The sequence below is a fragment of the Schistocerca nitens genome, chromosome 2 (genome assembly GCF_023898315.1).
Source record: "Schistocerca nitens isolate TAMUIC-IGC-003100 chromosome 2, iqSchNite1.1, whole genome shotgun sequence".
In the NCBI taxonomy this organism is placed as follows: domain Eukaryota; kingdom Metazoa; phylum Arthropoda; class Insecta; order Orthoptera; family Acrididae; genus Schistocerca; species Schistocerca nitens.
In genome coordinates, this window is record NC_064615.1 from 277,292,112 (window position 1) to 277,313,611 (window position 21,500).

At 42.6% G+C, this 21,500-nt stretch overlaps 1 protein-coding gene across 1 annotated transcript in view; it reads right to left on the reverse strand.

Moving 5' to 3' along the window:
* The window catches only part of LOC126234360 (uncharacterized), a 121,424-nt gene that overhangs the window by 9,417 nt on the left and 90,507 nt on the right, over positions 1-21,500 (reverse strand). The window contains exons 6-7 of the mRNA XM_049943048.1: positions 9,381-9,512; positions 1,606-1,659 (exon numbers count right to left, since the gene is read on the reverse strand). Of these exons, the coding sequence (XP_049799005.1) occupies positions 1,606-1,659; positions 9,381-9,512 (186 nt within the window). The remainder of the gene's footprint in view (positions 1-1,605; positions 1,660-9,380; positions 9,513-21,500) is intronic.

A 21,500-nucleotide genomic window follows, 5' to 3' on the forward strand; every position in this document is an offset into this window, starting at 1 on the left:
ACGCGTTGAGCAATTCGGCGGTACGCCCACCCGGCCTCCCGCATGCCCACTATACGCCCTCGCTCAAAGTCCGTCAGCTGCACATACGGTTCACGTCCACGCTGTCGCGGCATGCTACCAGTGTTAAAGACTGCGATGGAGCTCCGTATGCCACGGCAAACTGGCTGACACTGACGGCGGCGGTGCACAAATGCTGCGCAGCTAGCGCCATTCGACGGCCAACACCGCGGTTCCTGGTGTGTCCGCTGTGCCGTGCGTGTGATCATTGCTTGTACAGCCCTCTCGCAGTGTTCGGAGCAAGTATCGTGGGTCTGACACACCGGTGTCAATATGTTCTTTTTTCCATTTCCAGGAGTGTATATTGATGACTTCACTGTTTTTCGTCACTGCCTACATTTCTCTTCTTTTTCAAGATGCTCCCTTTTCTTTTTAATCTGAGTATATTTGTCTCACTCTCCGCCCAGTTAGCAATCTTAGAAGCCATGACAATTTGTAATTCAAACAACATTCGAAGTAATCAGCTAACTGGAAAGCAAAAAATTGTGTAAACGATCGAAGAGTTTTGGACAGTATTTCACGAGCATCACATGTAGAAATTAAGAGAAAGAACTTTTTCTTGTGACAAATTATGCAAATGGCAGGATAAAACGCTGTGATTGACACAGATGGCTAGCCGATAGGGGTCTCTGACGATGTAAAAGCTAGCCCTCCGTTTACAGTAATCTTCTAGATTTATCACATTCATCACTTTACTTGACTTCCCACTACTGATTATCTCTTACTAAACGCCGACCTTTTCCCCCCTGACTTTCCATATATTCTCACGAACAAAGGTCACAACAGATGGACTGCATTCGTAATTTTGTGTACATAGCACTAAAATCACTCTGACGGGGGACACTGAAATATGGCATCAGGCAGAATGTTAACAAAACATCAGTGTGTCATGTAAACACTAAGCGTATGAAGTGCAATATTTTTCCCATCTTCCTTGCATCTATCCTAAAAAGAACACATCTACCATTATCATCACTCCTACTATTTGCCGGCCGGAGTGGCCTTGCGGTTCTAGGCGCTACAGTCTGGAATCGAGCGACCGCTACGGTAGCAGGTTCGAATCCTGCCTCGGGCATGGATGTGTGTGATGTCCTTAGGTTAGTTAGGTTTAAGTAGTTCTAAGTTCTAGGGGACTGATGACCTCAGCGGTAACGTCGCATAGTGCTCAGAGCCATTTGAACTATTTTGAGCTCCTACTATTTACTGGTTCAACCGCGATGTGTTTGAAGACGTCAGCTGTTACAAGTGTTCCCTTTTCCTCAATAACTGTTTGATTAGTGTAAAATTTTAACTGAATGTAGAACAGCTGTGTTGTATATAGGAGATTGATAAATGATGCTAAGGACAACTCCCGAACTTCCTCCATTCAATATGATCTGTCGACTTTGGATACTAATTTATATCAACCCACTAAACTGGATGCTGTACGAAAATGCTAGTTATTGGATTTTTTAGTGGACGAGGGCAACAGAAATGAGGCAGCATTGCTAGTAACATCATTATTTACGTGCCGCTAAAAGCATAAAATAAAATATTGAAGATACTGACCTTCATTCGTCGTTGAATTCTCTGAGTGCCGCACTACAATATCCTCAGCGGAAGCTGCGAAAAGAATAAAATACACCAATAAATTCAGAGCTGCAGCAAACAAATTGCTATTAAAGACAGCTTAATGTGTAAAATGATATGCAGAGTGACTGAACCAAATTCTTCATGGTGCTGACAGAACTGAAATTACTTGTTGACAGTCCGTTATGTCGCCGATGTATGTACACTCTAAGACAAAAGAAAAAGAATGACGCATCACGAAGGAATCTTCCCAATGGGACGGAAATCGATAGATGTGATGTACATATACAGTAAGACAAATGGTTACAATTACAGAGAAACTAGGTGATGTATTCAAGAAAAAGAGCATCACAAATTGAGCAAGTCAATACCTGTTGGTCCACATCTGGTCCTTATGCAAGAATAGAATTAATACGGCTTGCCATTGATTGACAGATTTGTCGTATGTCCTCCTGAGGGATATCGTGGCGTGTTATATCGACAAAATCCCGAGCTCGTTGGGGCGCGCTGCCTACAATGCTCCATACATCTTCAATTGGGGAGAGATCCGTCGACCTTGCTGGCCGAAGTAGGGTTTGACATCCACAAAGACAAACTGTGGAAATTCTCACCGTGTGCTGGCGGGCATTATCTTGCTGAAATGTAGACCCATAATGGTTTGCCATGAAGAGCAACAAAACGGGTCCTAAAATGTCGTCGAAGTACCGCTGTTCTACAAATAGTGCCGCGGATGACTACCAAAGATGTCCCTCTAAACCTCGAAAGTCAGTGACCACGTTAGCGACTGGAAGGGCTGTGATGGACTTAACAAAAAGCGACTATTATCTCGTTTACTTCACAATTACAAACACAGCAATGATATGATTTAGGTGCTAACATCCAGCCCGAGAGACTAAACAATTTACTCAAAGCTAATTGTGAACTTTTAAAGGCGGAATTCAAGATATAACCACTGAAAGGAAGGGCGTTTGAAGCTGACGACAAAACGGACGAATTGGTGCGAGCGTTGCAGGCGGCCCAAAACAAGGCGATCCCACAATTCCTAGGAAATCAAAGAGGTTTAAAATTCCCTGGGGTCCCGCTTTACTGTACCTAAGATACAGTGCAAGACAGGCGAGGAGATACCACCAAAGATGCTTTGAGGAAACAGAACGACAAAGAAGACTGATTTTCTATCGGACGGTCAGACAACAATATAAAGAACTACTATACCAAACAGGAGTAGAAAAATGCGAGCCAACATTAAGGACCAAATAGTAGCACATGTTTGGGGTTTTCCATACAAACCTGCAACTAACAAAGTTCGATCACCCACTCTATTATCAATCCTGAGACTATTCGATAGTATGGTGGTGACAGACTGGGAGACATCAGTGCAGTATCGACTCAGAACTTTGCTGTTGGACGAGACAACGGTGGAAGACACAGAGTACCAAAAGAATCTACGATATTAGTTACTAGAGCAACGTGTGAATAACAGTGGTGTGATTCCATTTGTGCAGGAGGAGGTGAGGTTATCAATAATGAAGTTAAATAAGAAAAAGAAAGCACCAGGACCTGATAGACTGCTGCCAGAGGTGTCACATCTGTTAGTGGACCAAATTGTGTCATATATAAGGTGTTATTAAACGAATGTCTTTTGCGGGGGCGGGTGCACAGAATCTGGAAAATCTCAAACATCGTTATACTAGAACAAAGGGGAAGACAAAGACCCAAGAGAACCAAAATCTTAAAGGTCGATTTGTTTGGTAAATTCTCTAATAAAAGTACAGGAAAAACAGACAGGTACCTGCAATTTGAATGTCCTGGAAAGAAAATTGTGGAAGATATCACCAAAGGCTGTCCACAGGGCTCTGTCTGTAGTCCATAGTTCTCGGACATTGACATAGGGTCATTACTGAATCAGCTTCAGAGTATAAAAAAGACTAGAGGCAGTATCGCCTGTGCAGAAGATCAGATAATTACAGTATCTGCTACCACAAGGGCTAAATTAGAAGCAAGTAGTAGGGTAGGTCTCGAAAGACTAAGCAACTGGTGCGTAGAAAACAAAATAATGATAGCAGCGCACAAAACAGTTTGTACGTCACTAATTGGAACTTTATCAAGATTGAGAAATCCCACAGTCACAATAAATGACCAACCTATGAAAAGGAAAGAAGTTTATAGGTACCTCTGAATTAATATCGATGAAAAGCAAAACTTTAATGCACATTTAGGAATCGTCTACCAGAGAAGCATTAAAATCCTAAATAAAATAGCAACAACAGGTCAAAGAAATTTTCAGCTGCCACTAAGTGCAGTAAGAGCGTACCACAACCCAACCCCACTCGCTGTTGTGGGCTATGGGTCTAGCGTTTTGGCTCACAGAGTCAGAAGCCTATGGGCAACACAGGCTCTACTTCGAGCACAGAGAGGTGAACTCATGCAATTGACAGACTCTTATAGAACGACGGATGCTTGTTATCTAGACCTAGCAGTAAAAAGAGAAGTCTACCATATTGGCCCAAAAAGGACGAGCATGATAAGGTAACAGACATACTGGGCACAAGAGCCGTATCGAATAAGGAAATAAAGGCCTGCACTGAAATCGAATGACAAGAAATCTGGGATAGGGAAGAAACAGGAAGGGAAACTACCACTTCCTTCCTAACATACACGGAACAGCCAAAGAAACTGGTACACCCGCCTAATATCGTGTAGAGCACCGGCGAGCACGGAGAAGTGCAGCAACACGACGTGGCATAGACTCAACTAAAATATGAAGTGGTGCTGGAGGGAATTTACACCATGAATCCTGCAGGGCTTTCCGTAAAACCTGCCTAATATCGTGTAGAGCACCGGCGAGCACGGAGAAGTGCAACAACACGACGTGTCGTAGACTCAACTAAAATATGAAGTGGTGCTGGAGGGAATTTACACCATGAATCCTGCAGGGCTTTCCGTAAATCCGTAAGAGTACGAGCGGAAGGAGATCAAGTGTCAAGTATCGCATTGTTCTGCTGGAATTGCCCAAATCCGTCAGAATGCACAACGGACATGAATGGATGCAGGCGACCAGACAGGATGCTTACAAACGTGTCACTTGCCAGAGTCGCATCAGGAGTCCCATATCACTCCAACTGCACACTCCCCACACCATTACAGAGTCTCCACCAGCTTAAACAGTCCCCTGCTGTCATGCAGGGCCCATGGATTCATGAGGCTGTCTTCATAATCCTACACGTCCGTCCGCTCGATGCAATCTGCAACGAGACTCGTCTGACCAGGCAACATGTTTCCATTCATCAACACTCCAATGTCGGTGTTGATAGGCCCAGGCGAGGCGTAAAGCTTTCAGCCGTGCCGTCATCAAGGGTACACGAGTGGGTCTTCGGATCCGAAAGCCCATATCGATGATATTTCGTTGAATGGTCCGCACGCTGACACTTGTTGATGACCCAGCATTGAAATCTGTAGCAATTTGCGGAAGGGTTGCACTTTTGTCACACCGAACGATTCTCTTGAATCTTCGTTGGTCCCGTTCTTTCTCTGGACGCAGCGATGCCGGAGATATGATGTTTTACCGGATTCCTGATATTTACGGTACAGTCGTGAAATGGTCGTGCGGGAAAATCCCCACTTCATCGCTACCTCGGAGATGCTGTGCCCCGTCGCTCGTGCGCCGACTACCACACCACGTTCAAACTCACTTAAATCTTGACAACGTGCCATTTTAGCAGCAGTAGACGATCTAACAACTGCACCAGGCAGTTGTTCTCTTATATAGGCGTTGCCGGCCGCAGCGCCGTATTCTGCCTATCTACATAGCTGTGTAGTTGAATAGGCATTCGTATATCAGTTTCTTTGGCGCTTCGCTGGCCGAAGTGGCCGTGCGGTTAAAGGCGCTGCAGTCTGGAACCGCAAGACCGCTACGGTCGCAGGTTCGAATCCTGCCTCGGGCATGGATGTTTGTGATGTCCTTAGGTTAGTTAGGTTTAACTAGTTCTAAGTTCTAGGGGACTAATGACCTCAGCAGTTGAGTCCCATAGTGCTCAGAGCCATTTGAACCATTTTTTTTTTTTGGCGCTTCAGTGTAAAAGAAAGAGGAAGCTGTACACTACCTGTCAGGACATGGTCCGTATCCTAGTTACTTACTAAAATACGTCAGCGCACCACAGGCACTTGTAGATGTCGAGCGACTGGCACCGGAGGTCACATCGTCTGGAAATGAGCCGTTAGTACAGGAATGCATTTGGAAATGCAACAGTCTATAACATAATAAGGTTCAAATGGCTCTAAGCACTATGGGACTTAACATCTGAGGTCCCCTAGACTTAGAACTACTTAAACCTAACTAACCTAAGGACATGACGCACATCCATGCCCGAGGCAGGATTCGAACCTGCGACTGTAGCAGCAGCGCGGTTCCGGACTGAAGCGCCTAGAGCCGCTCGGCCACTGCGACCAACACATAATAAGGAATGCGGAACTGTGGCATAAGCCGTACTCGCTGATAGCTAAAATATCAGCTTACAAACTGCTTGCGTACATGGCTGATAGACAACTGAGAAGAGGCCTACATAACGGTGAAGAGACGCGCCGAGGCAGAACACCCATTTACAACGACCTTCTGGAAGGAGTGAGTAGACGAGCCTCAGGGACGACCACGAAGGACTTGCTGAGACCCTGACGGCCACCTCCTTGGGGGGCACAGCAGCACAGCCCCTGCGAATCCTGAGTTGCAACCGAGCGCACCGGCGACTATCAGTGTAGACAAATAAGAAACACAGCTTGGTTCCGATACCAACTACAGGTGTACAGTGTGGTATAATGGTGTCTAGTCTGCTGTTTTAGAGTAGTGTAGCAGGATTATAAACTACAAAATTTGTGATCCACAATGCGCTTTATATTATCATAAACCACAGAATATGACTTCTGTTCCAGATGAACAGATATCTGTGTGCCAAATGGTCAAATGGCAGTATGCAGACACTTTTTTTAATAGTATTTTTGTTTTCATGTAGATACTCTGTGTAATTTTTTCTGTTAAACAGCACAATGCTTAGCTCTTGCTACCAAATTTTAAATTATCTTACAATATTATGTGCTGCATTTATGCCAATTCATGTGTAAAGTTCTTTTATACAGATAACAGACTGAAGAAGAACATCAAATAAAAAGTCCGGCCACGAGATGAAATGGCAGCCCAGACTCCTGGTTGCTGGGCCGTATGACGGGCGCCAGTCAGGTTGGTACCACATGTGCCGTGGCGGTGGTATTCCCGATCGATTCTCGATCGTTGGGCCTCAGAGTGGTGTTTCTTTCTCCTTTGCGGGGCGCCTCCTGGCGGCGGGTGGCGCCGTCTCTGCCCGGTGGCGTGTGCGCGGCCAGTCAAGTTTGGGCGCGAGCATTGCCTTTTGCGTCGGACGGTGGGTCCCCCCGCGCTGTCGCTGGCCGGGGCTGGTGTTACTTGCTGCTCCCCGGGTCGGTGGTTGGAGTCGTCGCCTGGTTACCAACTTTCCTGCCCTCTCTGACTGCGCCTTGCTGAGGTCTGGGTGACCATACTCGTGCTGGATCATCTTTCTTACGGCGATTTCCCTGGAGCTTGTGGCTGTGCCGCTCCCGGATATAATTTACAGGGGAGTACTTTTCCGTCCTCGGAAGTTTGATGCTGTTTGTGTGTTTCAGCGTGCTATGGCTAAGAAGATTATCTTCGTTGTTATGATTGTGTCGGAAACGTGGGCAAACCCCAGTGTTCGTGTCTCTCGGCATTCTGTGGGGTGATATACCTTACTTAGTGTGTATTTCTTGGCGTTCTATTATGCCGTTGCAGAACTTTGTTTAACCTTTTCCCTCCTTACTCTTCTGCAGAATGCCTTTGGATCCTGTGGCTTGTAATTTCGCTCGTGCCAAGTTCCGGGGTTTTGGGGGATAATTGATTTAATTATGTTTCGGAATTTATGGGATTCTGTGTGTTTGTCTGGGGTTTTTGCTGGCCTGTGCCCGTACGATTTCCCGTTTCCTCGCCCGGGCGTCGTACGTTGGGTTTAAGGTGAGTGAAGTTTGGTAGTTCCCGTCCAGTGGTTCGGTGGGTCCCGTGACGAATTGTTTTATTAGCACCCTGCCTGTCCTATCTCCCTGGCTTAAGGCTCCTCTGTGACCGTGCGCGAGTGTGTATGTGGGCGACGGTGACCGTTTCCTGACTTGTTAACCGTTTCTTGCCGACTTCTCTGCATAGACCGCCGTATCTGTAATTTGGTCTATGCCATGTTATAGTTGCTTCAAGTTGGTTCGCACACTCCCATTGGTGATGACATCTGCGCACCTATGAGATTGAATAATGTTTTGAACTATTGTAAGCTGGTGGTTGTCGCCATGTGTGTTAAATTTTAGCTTGTATTTGAGTTTTGGTGTAATTGTGTTTTGTTAACTGAGCTAATTTTATCTTGCCTACTGCTGCGATGTCAGAAATGTTAAAATCTAGCCCTGGGCTCCGTGTGAATTTTTATGTTGATAACTGATGCAGCATTTTAGTGTAATGATTTATCTTTTACGTTTTGGGGAAATTTTATCTTGGGAAATCCTTGGGGTTAATTTGTGCAACTTGTGTCTATGATCTATGGAAATGTTGGGGTGGATTGCACTTTCTCGTTAGGCCTATCACTTATTGTTTTACTAAAGGCATTAAGGGATATTTGTTGAAAGTTTTTTTTTTAAATTTTTAACAATCATTAATTTAATCTTATATTTGTGGAGAGTTGTTATTTAAATTTCATTGTCTTCCCACCTTGCCCTTTGCTACTGTATTAAAAGTGTTTATTGTTTTGATTAATCGCAGCTGCTTGCCTTAAAGAACTAAAGTTGATTTTGAAATACTGAGAATTGGTGTAACTGTTCACTCCAACAAAGCCACTCTCTTACAAGAAAAATTTCTGTGCTACCATTTGTTTCCCCCTTGTTCCCCTTCCACGGCTCACCACATCGCTGTCCATGGCGTCTCCAGACTCGTCTTCGCTGGTCATCGGAGCCCAGCTCGAAGCGGGACTCATCACTGAAGACAATTCTACTCCAGCCAATGAGACTCCAGGCCGAATATGTCCGACACCACTGCAGAAGTGCTTGTTGGTGTACAGAGATCGAAAGTAAACATCGCAAGGGGCGATGCGAGCACAGGCCCCTTCCTGTGAGCCACCTATTAATGGGCATTAGCTCACTGAAGCACCAACTGCACATCGGATCGATGATAATGATGAATCCGGGGACGTGACTGCTCATCTGACGATTGTTCGGTCCTCACCTCCCGTCGTCTCTCTACGTAGACCGCTTTCTTCTTGACGCTGTGTTCGGCCATGGTTCACTGATTCCTACCAACGCCGTCGGATAGTGGCATCACTCGTATTCAAATGTCGAGCGATTCGCCGATTACTCCAACCGGCTTCTTTGAGCCCAACTGCACTTCCTCTCTCAAATGCTGACATCTACGTATAATTTTCATACGCCCGTCTGCGAAGCATAGGTACTGTCCAGTTGACTTTATGTCCTGGTATCGACATGTCCCCCGTTCTATTTTTGCCAGCTGCGCAGAAAAATTCATTTATTCATTGCCCGCCAAAGTTTATAATTTTTACATTTTCCGTCGACACCTATATGCATATCAGTTTGTGAATGATTTGCTTAAATCCTTTGTGGTGCGTCATTTTCTTTTTGTCTTAGAGTGTTTCTATGTATGAAATCTCCCATTAACTACTGCCACAAGTTAATTTTCTGGTACTTACGGCAATGGAAGTCGTCAGCACAACACTTGTCGTCTTCGTAGAAAAGTGGCGCACACCCACGTAGCACAGAAAGCGTCCACGAGAAATTGTAGTCGCAGCTGCGTCTCTGACACCAAGGCCCTTCCAGGGTCCCTGCAACATCAAGTAGGAAAATATTTAATACACCAGAGACGTGCGTAAACTACATACCTTTACCATGAAAGCGGTTGTGCTACTTCTGTTTAAGGGCCAGTTTCACTGTGTGGTTATTGTAGTCTACAGTCCGAAGAATGGACTGAATCAACTCTCAATGCCTGTCTGACATACGCACGTCTTTTGATCTCCACATCACTACTGCAACCTGCATGTACATTGGAATCCAAAATTAAAGCAACAAACGGAAATTTTGCATGGTTGCGTTTATTTCGCCACAAAACAGTACAAACGATTGATAGTAAAGTAGAAACAATGTAAAGAATACAGAATGTAACCAACTGCAACATACATAACGGTAGAGAAGAATTTTCTTCGTTTTTTTTTCAACTTAACGCATTTCCACACACATTCTGACAACTGGTTAATGTGCTCAGTGCAGGGTGTGACCACCTCTGGCACCAGTACAGGCCTGACCTCGACGGGACATCAATCCCATTATTCCTGCAGAGCTGCTCACAAGTCTTGGAGAGTGGTACGTGGGTGCTGACGTGATACAGTAAGCCTAGTGGATCTCAGACATGCTGTATGGTATTCAAATCAGAAGAGCAAGCAGGCCACGTCATGCGTGCAATATCTTCAGTTTCCAAAAAAAAAAAAAAAAAAAAAAAAAAAAGCTGTGCTTTATGAGATCGAGCATAATCGCACATCAGTACGAAGTCCGTGCCCACGGCACCTCGCAACAACCGCGCATGACATCCCAAGATCTTCTCACGGTACCTGACAGCAGTTAAATCTTGGTGATTCACCTGTAAAATTTCATGAAGAGGTGTTCGCGTAGTAAACATAATCGCTGCTCACACCGTTAGGGATCCTTCTCGATTTCGGTCTCTTTCCACAATGTTTGGGTCCCAAAATCGTGTTCCACGTGCCCTGCAGTTGCTAATTTATCGAGAATCACACTCCAGACCCAATCGGGACTCATCTGTGAAAAGAGCGTTGTTCCACCGTTTGGCCGTCCAGGTGGGATCTTGATGGCTCAACTCTAGACGTTCCGTTCTGTGAAGACACGCCAGAGGTAAACACGACAGCAGGTCTCCAACAATAAACACCACTCTGCTGAAGCCTTCTGTATACCGTTTGCTTCGATACAACAGGTCCACGGGATGCTGCGAGGTCAGTTGCCAGTTGCAGTGCGGTAGTAAAGCGGTACCGTCATGCCCTTACAACCAAGTAACAGTCCAGTCTTTCTGACGTAACACGTGATCGCACCTGCCCTGGTCTCCGGGATACAGTTTCGGTCTCTATAAACTGTCGTCTCAGTCGAGAAACAACAGAACGGTTCCCATTAAGCCATCGGGCCACATCAGTTTGCGACTCGCCTGCTTCCATTCTTCATATGGCCCTCGACAACAGAGAGTCTGTAAGCGTCTTCTCTCTGCCCTGCTGCACAGTCTGTGACTGTGTACACAGCGACTGTGGATGTGGCACTATTCTGCGAACAATGCCACGCTTGGTATGTGCCCTGACGTTACCTCTGGCATGGTTGTCCGTTGATCGGAATGCCATCTTCCATGCAGAACACGATCGTAACGACAGTTTGTACGATTATATCGTGGATTAGACAGAGGACGGGGAAACTGCAGTTTTTTACTTTAATTTTGGACACCAGTGTGCTTCTAGTCTCTCCATAATTCCCCCTCTCCCCCCCCCCCCCCCCCACTTCTACCATTACCAAAAACCTAGTTACTGATGCCCCTAGACATCTCCTATCAACCGATACCTTCTATTAGTCACACCGTACCACAAAATTCTTTCTTTCTGGTTTTATTCAGTGCTTCTTAACTGGTTAGCTGATCAAGCCATCTAATCTTTACCATTCTTCCATACCACTTCATTTGAGATTCCCCTATTCTTTTCGTGACACTAGGTTTTATACGTTTCATGTCCATATAACGCTATGCGACAAACAAATATTTGCAGAAGATGTGCTAATGCTTAAGTATATATTCGATTTTAATATAGGTCTCTTTGTCTGAAAAGGGTTCCTTGCTGTTGCAAGACAGCGCATGGAATCTTCTTCTTTTGCCATTCTGGGTTATTTTGCTCCACAAGTAGCAAACCATCGCTATAGCTATCCGTGTTGCACTTTATAAGCTAATTCCATGATAAAAAAGACTGTGTCCTATCAATTTGATACGTAAAGCGCTTCCCCTATGTTCGATTAAGTACTTCCGTGTCCGATCTACCAATCTAATCTTCAGCGTTCTTCTGTAATACCGGTTTTCAAAAGCTTCTATTCTCTTATGGTCTGAGCTGTTTATTGTCTGCGTTTCACTCCCGTAAAAACTTCACTCCATAAAAATAACTTCGGAAAAGACTTTCTGTACTTTATTTTGTAATATCGTAGCAATATATTTTTCAGAAACGCTTAACTTGTTATTACTAGGCTGCGTTTTATATCGTGCTATTGCAAATTTCATCAGTTACTTAGCCTTCCAAATAGCAAACCGTGCCCGCTATCTTTAGTGTGTCACTTTGTAAGGTGTCAGGCAAATCCAACACCTTCCATGAAAACCCTGACATGATAAGCAAATCCAGTAGTATGTCACATAGCTCCGAGTAAATCGTGACATTAAATTAACCAAAGTAATACGAGTAACGAGTGAGCAAATGGAATACCACAGACTAACACAAGAATGCCTAAATGCATGTCATACCTTCCCACCGTGAGACAGACGCAGTTCCGAGGGGAGAAACGAGAACAGAAGCCGAGAGCAGAACCGTGTTAAGCTGGAAGGCCCTACGATAAGGGACGGACACCCACGTTGCCAGCTAACCGTTAGGACCACCCCCCAGCCCATGTTAAAAGATAGAGCCCTCCAGAAGAACAGTATAGATCTTACGATAACGCTAAAAGGACCACACCAGCTGCAAGTTTTAGCGTGAGACTTTTTCGCGTCTCTGTTACGTTGCAAACTTTAAAAAACATTGCCCCACCACGAAAAGTATAACGTTTCTCATTGGATAGACAGAATTTTTGTAGGCGGACCTTAAGGTTAACATTGAGACCCTGATTGGTCAGATGAAAGCACAGCCAGATAGTTTTTTTTAAACCAACTTCGGTAAATTGTAGTAAGGATAAGTTAGGAGAGAGTTGTTTCCGAGACGGCGAGGTGAGCGGAGCTGTGCTGCCCGCTGCCTCCTGACGAACACCGACAAGGTAATGAACGCAGGCGATGCCGCATAACAGCGCATAAAGCTTCACTCAGAACTCCAGAAGTCTCATCTGTTACACCCCCTTTTTGCGTAATACTAGTGTCGATCGTCAATTAAAGCTCATGGTATTCACATTTGCCACTGGAAGTAAAAAACTGAAATGCGATGATTTTTCTGTTACATATTTATTGAGAAGCCACATCAGCCACTGTAATTTACGACAAGTTAGATAAGTAATTAAAGATAATTGGGGGTCACTGTAGACCATTTTGATAGTTTTCTCTCTTGTGAAACTTAATTAAAACCTAGATTATAGATGTGATATGGCATAGGTCATCCTTCGATCCATTGTAGAACTTGGAAACCCATTCAGGGAATATTCGTTATTTTACCAGCTAACTAAAAATAGGAAAGCCTTGAACCCCTTTCACTAAATTTAGTTAGTATTAAGATTCTTTTACAGGGAGTGCAGTGGAGCTGACGCTGAAGTCATTAAGTATTTGGTTATATCATCGCTAGTCTCACTGAACTCTTCTGAATTCTACATGTCATGTGTGGTCTGGCGTCTCCTTACCAGCAACAGGTCCCAGGTTCAAACTAGTCAATTCCCTAAAAAACACGCTCAGAGTGTCGTTGCGCGAAAGTGGTAGGGAGACACGATATAGAACAAACAGACACCACGCAGAATGTTAGAAAATGGCGACCCTGCCAGGATGGTAAAATACCATGATTGAAGGTCGACCACATGCCTAACTAGGTCAGAAAAATATCCTGTTGAAAAATTTTCGTAGTAAAAATTTTTTTTTCTAAAGTTATACATAGTCGAAAACAGTAGCTGCATCGATAGATAGTAAGAAAGTATTCAATATATAGTGAGACATTCTAGCAGAGACAATAGCATAATTATGTTATGAATTTTAAAAATTGTTAGAATTAAGTTTTCTCCTCAATGCAAGCGCACAGGTGGCGGATACATCGTTGACAAGTTGGTTCTGACCCAACAAGTAAGTGAATGGTTTGTCAAGTCGTGTGAACAAAAATTTATGAAACGCGTGAGATCGTATGAGCGCATGTTGACTCAAAGTAGGGCGCGTGAATTGCTTTTAAAACAGAAAATAAGGGATTCGGAAAGATTAGCAATGGCAGATCGAGACCTTGACCGAATTGAGGTAGAGACCCAACATGAAGACGGACAGAGAATAGAGGACAGTACAACAGATGATGCAGTATGGCGAGAAATAGGACATATAACGCACCATAACGAGGATAATGTACGTCAAGGCATAGAAAACATAAGTCAGCATACGACAGAGGAGCAGGAAAGTAGAGAGACAGTCGATGAGGATTCTAACTTGTGTCTTGAATACGTAGAACCCATAGTACAAGTATTCAGAGCTCCCTCACCACAGAGTACATGAATGCGAGCAGAAACGTGTCACAGCACAGTTCAATGCAATCGGTTGCGAACCAACACTTGGGCGAAAACACAGAGCGTAGGACGTCGGAAGAAAACTCAATAGGACCCACCAATCTGGCAGAATTATTACAACACATTACGGAAATCATGATAAGGCAAAATAAAGACATAGCGAACCAAATTCAAATTCAGAATGCAGAAACCACGACACAAATGCGTGAGATTAAAGAAAAAAACAAAAAAATTCATTTACACCTAAGTCGTATTGAAGACGAGGCAAAAGAATCTCGAGAAGTGATAGGAAACTTAATAACAGGTCACAATCAATTGAGAACAGACATTGACAAGGTACAAGCGGACGTACAAACATTGCGTAATGACATTCAGGACGAGATCAAAACATTACGTAACAACACCCAGGGAGAAGTCAAGAAACTAGAGAAACAGATAAACGAAATTACTAGACAAGCAGCAGGTACAGCGCGTGAAATTGTTGAAAACAGTGTGTTACACAAACGTATCACAAAAGCAGCGCTGAAAAGATACGATAACCGCATAGCCAAAATAGAAGCGCAAACGAAGCGACAATTTCAGAAATTGCGAACAGAGTTGTTGCAAACCATTGAAGAGCGTAGTGAACAGGATCGAACAAGCATAGAGTCTGCAACCACATCCGTATTTGTAACAGCACCGGAAAAACAAGCAATTAACGAAGATATTACGCATTTTCGATTCCAATCACAGGAGGAAAGTAACATACGTGAAATCAGACAGCCTGCACAGCAACAAACACGTTTCGAAATTCTTGATTAACAAACGTCATCACAAACACATGCGGAACCACAAATGTATGTTTCAAGACAGTTTGGATCGTGCAATGAAGCAGCAAGGTTAGCCAGACAAGATACCGAACCAATACCTGACAATGGAAAGCCAGGTCGCGAAGAGTACAGTGCAATGCATTCAGCTACACGTTCACAACAGATGGAAGAAAATTATTGCGTACCACTCCAACGATACTACGCAAGGGTAGGCGAAAGTTACAGTGGACAATATCCAATGGATCTACCACAACCAGAAAGAACGACGGGAGAAATGATCAGAAACAAAAGTGGCGAAGAATCGCGAATTTCATATGGAACTATGACGAAGTACGACAACGATCATTTCCTCACAGTCAGAAAATTTCAACACTTTCGAGAAGGAAACTCATTACATCCGCGAACTTTTATTGATCATTCCGAGTAGGATTACCAGAACACTGGAAGCTAGCACACAAATTAGACCTTATATGTGCTTACTTGTCAGGAACAGTCGCAGAAACCATGCAGAATGTTGCAGCGACATGCCGATCGTACGAAGATTTCAGAGAGAAGTTTCTCTCACGATATTGGTCCAGCGAAGCACAGAACAGAGTGAAGTACGAATTATTACAGAATCCATATTTTGAAAATTCAGGAGAGAAGAGCCCCGTGAAATTTTTCGAATTAATGGCAAAGAAAAATCAATGCTTAGATGTACCATACAGTGACGGAGAGTTGATTAAATTATGCGCGATGAAGCTACCATTGAAATACCAGCAATCATTAGTAGGTCGCGGAGGCAATGACGTCGAAGCATTTAAAGGTATTCTAAGGGAACTAGAGTTCATATTTTGGGAAGATGACGCAAGAAAAAGACGAAGCGCACCTGAAAACGAAAGCAAAAAGCAGTGGAATCCACAAGACACAGTACGAAGAAACAATAATTACGAACCATGTGATAACTTCGCACCAAGAAACGACAATAGATTTCAACAAAGAACCGGTTATGGATTTAGAAGAGAATATGGCAATAACTATAATTCACCCAGGAACGGCAACAACTATTACCGAGGGAATAACGACAACCGGAACGGGTACTGGAGAACCAATAGACCGACAAATTATCAACAAAGAAACCACTATCAACAAGCTGAACAAGAAAAGAGAATACAGATAGAAGAGGTGGAGGTAAGACCACCAAACCCCGATAAACGTTCGAATTGACAGCTAAGCGCCCATGCCAAAGAGAATGACGCACCGACCCAGGACAATTGCAGCACCTTGAACAGAGAAGTAAAAATCTTATCACGAGAAGAGAAGAAGGAAGAAACAAATCCGCAGGGACCAGATGAAAACGAAGACAAGAAAATAACAATATCGTGTTGGGACGAAATTAATTGGGAGAATACTGACGAGGAAGATGAATTACCAGAAGCATGCACAACGAATGTAGGAGGAAAGGACAAAGTAATGAGTATTGCAGAGCTATTTGAGATGGAAACCAGGGAAAGTGAATTCAATGAGGATAATGCGCAGCCGACAGAAGTTGAAAAAAGTTACGAGTGGGCACACAACCCAGCGTATATAATGAAGGAAGTTATGAAGCGATAATTAGAGCATTTAGATGCGATTATGTGGAAGTAGCGACGAAGAAGGAGAAGATAGACGAGGATGAGGAAAAAGTAGAGGATGTTGAAGAAAGCGTAAATGAAGGAAGAAATAGAGAAGAGGAAATAAAAGAGAGAGAAGTAGCAGTCGAAGCTTATCCTACAGAAAGTTCGAATTCACAAGGGAAATTCCTAAAAAGACTCATGTATGATTCAGTGGAGGATTAGTTGATGCAAGAAGAAGAAGAACAGAACCAACCCTTTCAAATTCAACCAATTGTGAAGGCCATGGTAAAGCATATCCCAGTCAATATTGTAATTGATAGCGGAAGTGAACTGACTGCGATCTCAGAAAATTTATTCATGCAGTGTAAGGCCAATGAGGAATTGCCAGTTCTGAAAACACGTATGATTAAAGTAAGAGGTCCTATTAGAAACAATGCTGCGGAAGTTACGAGACAAACAAGGTTAACTTTTTCGTGTCAAGGTCAAAAGATCGAAGCCAACTTCGTGATTATACCTAAACTAACTGTAGATTTGATTATAGGTGAAAATTTTTTAAATGAGAGACGAGCGATAATAGATATGGGGAAAGGTAGCGTAACATTCGGGAATGTCACACTTCTCTTTGAGCAAAAGCTAAAATTAGAAGAAATACCAGTTATAAACAAACAATTAAGAATGACGCGAGATAAAGAGGATGAACAATTAGAAAGGTATGCACAAAAGGGGGAATCGCCTCAACTCATGTTAGAAGTCCATAAAGAAATCGACGAAAAATTGCAAGAAGTTCAAGGTATTTCGGAACACAGTAAAAGAGAATTAGAGGGTATTTTACGAGATAAAGCAGAGGTATATTTACCTAAGACTGGCAGTATTAAGCACTTTCAGTACAAGTTTGAAGTAAAACAGCACAAACCATTTAGAGTGCCACCCTATACAATCCCATTAAGCTACAGGAATAAAGTATTCCAGGAGATATCTAAAATGTTAGATGACGATATTATTGAACCAGCTACCTCCACATATAACAGCCTGCTCCATATTGTACAAAAACGAGATGGGAGCATCAGGTTAGTGCTTGATTCCAGACAGATCAACACAATCATAATCACTGAGACAGATCGCCCAGAAACATTAGAGGGATTGATACAAAACTTCCACGATGCTAAAATATTTTCATCAATTGATTTACGGAGTAGTTTCTGGCAAATAGAATTGGCCCCAGAATGTAGAAAATTTACAGCATTTATCGTATTCGGTAGATGTTACCAGTTTAAACGATTGCCATTTGGTTTAAACATATCATCAGCAGCGTTTATTAGGGGATTTAATACTATACTCAGTCCTGAAATTTTACAAAAAATTACTTGTTATGTTGATGATGTGATTATAGCAGAACCCTCTTGGGAACATCACAACGACACATTAAATCAGTTTTTACAGATCATGAAAGAGCATGGGGTCACAGTAAATATAACAAAATCCAAATTTGGAAGGCGAGAGGTCAAATTTCTAGGACCCATAATTTCTGAGAAAAGGGGTAATGCCCAACCCAGAAAAACTAACGGCAATCAAAGAATTCTGTACTCCATATAATAAGAAAGCTCTCAGAGGATTTCTAGGTCTCACCGGATTCTATAAAAAATTTATTTGGATCAACTGTCTCGCAACACCACGCCTATGTGCATTGACTTGAAAAAACACGCCATGGGTATGGGATCAACAAGCCAATGAAGAATTTTTAAAAGTGAAAAACGCACTAACAACAGCACCGGTTTTAGCACATCCTGATCTAACACAAAATTTTTGTATGGCCATTGATAGCGCGAAAACAGGTTTAGGAGTTGTTTTATTCCAAGAATACGAACAGGCAGGGCTAAGATCATATAGAACAATTGCATTTGCCAGTCGGATACTCACAAAAAGCGAGAAAAACTATTCAGTCACGGAGCTGGAAGCATTGGCCATTGTATGGGGCTTCCAACGTTTTCGATACTTCCTATTCGGAAGAAAAACAAAAGTATACACTGACCACAAAGCATTAGAATTTCTGTTATCCGCCAAACTAACTCATGAGAGGTTAGCCAGATGGATGTTAATACTACAAGCATTTGACTTCACTATTACACACATAACAGGACCAGCGAATGTATTAGCAGATGCTTTATCACGATGTCCACAGGGTGCAGCCAATAACATAGGTTTGGAAGCAGCAGAAGACCAGTTTACAATGTACTATATGAAACAAGTACCTTTCGAAAACTACATTACAACAGCATTGAAAAACATAGGCAAAGAACAGGACAAGGATCCCGAAATACTAGGAATCAAACACAAGTGGAGAAGTAAGGATTTTCCAGACATTCGACAGCACTATCTCGTAAAAAAACAATGTTTTATTTTTTAGACGAAATGTTGTAATGAATGAATGGTTAATTTATATCCCAGATGAACTAATTAATAAGTACATATGGTATACACATTTAAGTAATGACCACTTTGGACCAAAGAAATGCTTTTTAAAAATAAAACAAACAAGCCATTTTCCTAATATGGAAAGACGAATTAGAACAGTATTATTCAAATGCAAAAAATGTATGAGGGCTAAACACGTCACTTTCCAAACCAAGCCACCGATGTTTCCAACAATCCCTAAAACATTAAAACAAATAGCTGCAACAGATTTGATGGGGCCCCTCCCACGCACAAAAAATGGATATATTTTCATATTTGTCATTTTGGAACTTACTTCTAAATATGTTACCTTGACACCATTAAAACGGGCAACAGGTCTTACTATAAGTTAAGCATTTAGACAAGATTTTCTCAGAGAAGTAGGCCGAGTGAAACGAATAATTTCGGATAATGGCCCACAATACAAATCAGTGCAATGGCAGAACACGTTAAAACAACACAAAATAAAACCCATCTACATATCTAAGTACAAACCTAGCGTAAATCCAGCAGAAGGATCTATGAAGGACATAGGCACTTTATGCCGATTATATGCAGGCAAAAGACACAACACTTGGGATATATACCTTAAAGATTTTCAAGAAGTAATAAATGAAATGCCACATAGCACTACACTACCACCTCCAGTTACTGTACTTAAAAATATTGAACCCCCAAACATAACCAGAGAAAATGTTAGATTTCCTTTTGTACCACGTAGACAGCACAAACAAGTCATAGCAACAGCACTCTCCAACATCAGAAAGGCAGCCATTAAAAGAAAAGAAAGAGGAGATAGAACAGCAATTAAAAGAACATTCTCAACAGGCCAGAAAGTATTTGTAAAAACACACCACCTCTCCAGCAAACAGAAACACAAAATACATAAGTTCTGCGCTGCATACAAAGGACCTGTCATAATTAGCCAAATTGCTCATGATAATGCTGTGGAACTAATGAACCCAAAAACAGGCAAAACCTTAGGACTTCACCATGTGAGCCATATCAAAAAGTTTGAAGATTAGTTTTATTACTGGTAAATAATCAGCACAATATTTCAAGATTATGTTGCAGATAAGATCGTCATGAGTATAAGAATGAAGAGAGAGGAAGGTGGGAAAAAGAAAGTAGTTTCAATAAAAGCAAAAACAAAAATCACACCAATAGTATCATAAATTAAGGTGAAGGGATAAAGCGTAGATAGTCTAACAGCATGAAATACTAAAATGCTATACACCACGACACTACATAAAAATAAAAAACGAATTTGAGGTTTCTTGTATAAGTTAAGACTCAAAATATCTTAGAATTGTAACATGGAAAGGGCGCCGAAATTTGTAAAGCTTTTTAAAAAAGGCGTAAAACTATGTAGGTACTAGACGTATGTTGGATGACTATAAATAAAACTTTTTGTAAGAACCATTGTAAAAACTCCAGCAAGGACGAGATGCAACAACCCACTAGTTGCAACGAGAGAAGTATCAAGAAAGAAAAGGACGTAATTAGCAAGACACGATTCCTACAAGGCAGAAGCGTTGAGAGAAAGGAAAAGGACAGCAAGACCAACAGAAGGCCCTGGTATTGAAAGTGGGCAATAAATTTGCCCACTAGGCGGAACCCTGCTGGGATGGAACACGGAGCCGCACAGTGGCAGAGCCCTGCAGCGCTGCAATGGGACGCTGAACGCCGGAAGGGTCTCCGAGCGCCCCAAATGAACGGAGCGAGCAAAAAACGGCCAGACGAGAAGACCGCTTGGGCAAGCCACCACTGGCAAAAAAAAAAAAAAAATGAGTAAAAGTCACACTACCGCTATTAAACAGTACGCTAATGCACGAAACTGAAGAAAACGTCCACAAAGTAGAAATGACATGTCCAAACCATCTATCAAACTGTTACTAGGAGGAGAACTTCAAAGCGACTAGTTATCAATAAATATTTCCATATACCGCCCAGAGAAGAACCAAGAAGCAAGTAAGAAGCAGAGAAAAAGCAGGAAGAACAGAAGTTGAAGATTTGCAAGATTGAGACCAAGAAAGAAGATGGGTGAAGAATAGACGACATACCTTCCCAAATCCCTATCCTATTGTAAACTATTCGTCTGCGAAGTATTACAACGAAAAACGACCGCTTTCAGCGACACATAACGATGACTTTCACGCATACAAAGCCAGTAAACCACGAGATTCTGCACTCACAGCTCCATTCCATTATGAGACCTCCACAACACCAACACACACTTGCAAAGCCAACAAGGAACGATGAACGAAGCTGTACATCAAATACTTGCCCACATCCATCTCACTCAAGTCCACCACCTTCGTGCAAAACATTCGTCAACCTCATGCTTAGGCATTCATAGGATTGTGTGAATGTGTGAAATCGAATTATGTGATGCAGGAATTGTGCAAAAGAAATGTGTGAAAAACTAAATAAGCACACGAGACAGCTAATAAACTACAAAATAACAGTCATTGACTATGGGCTT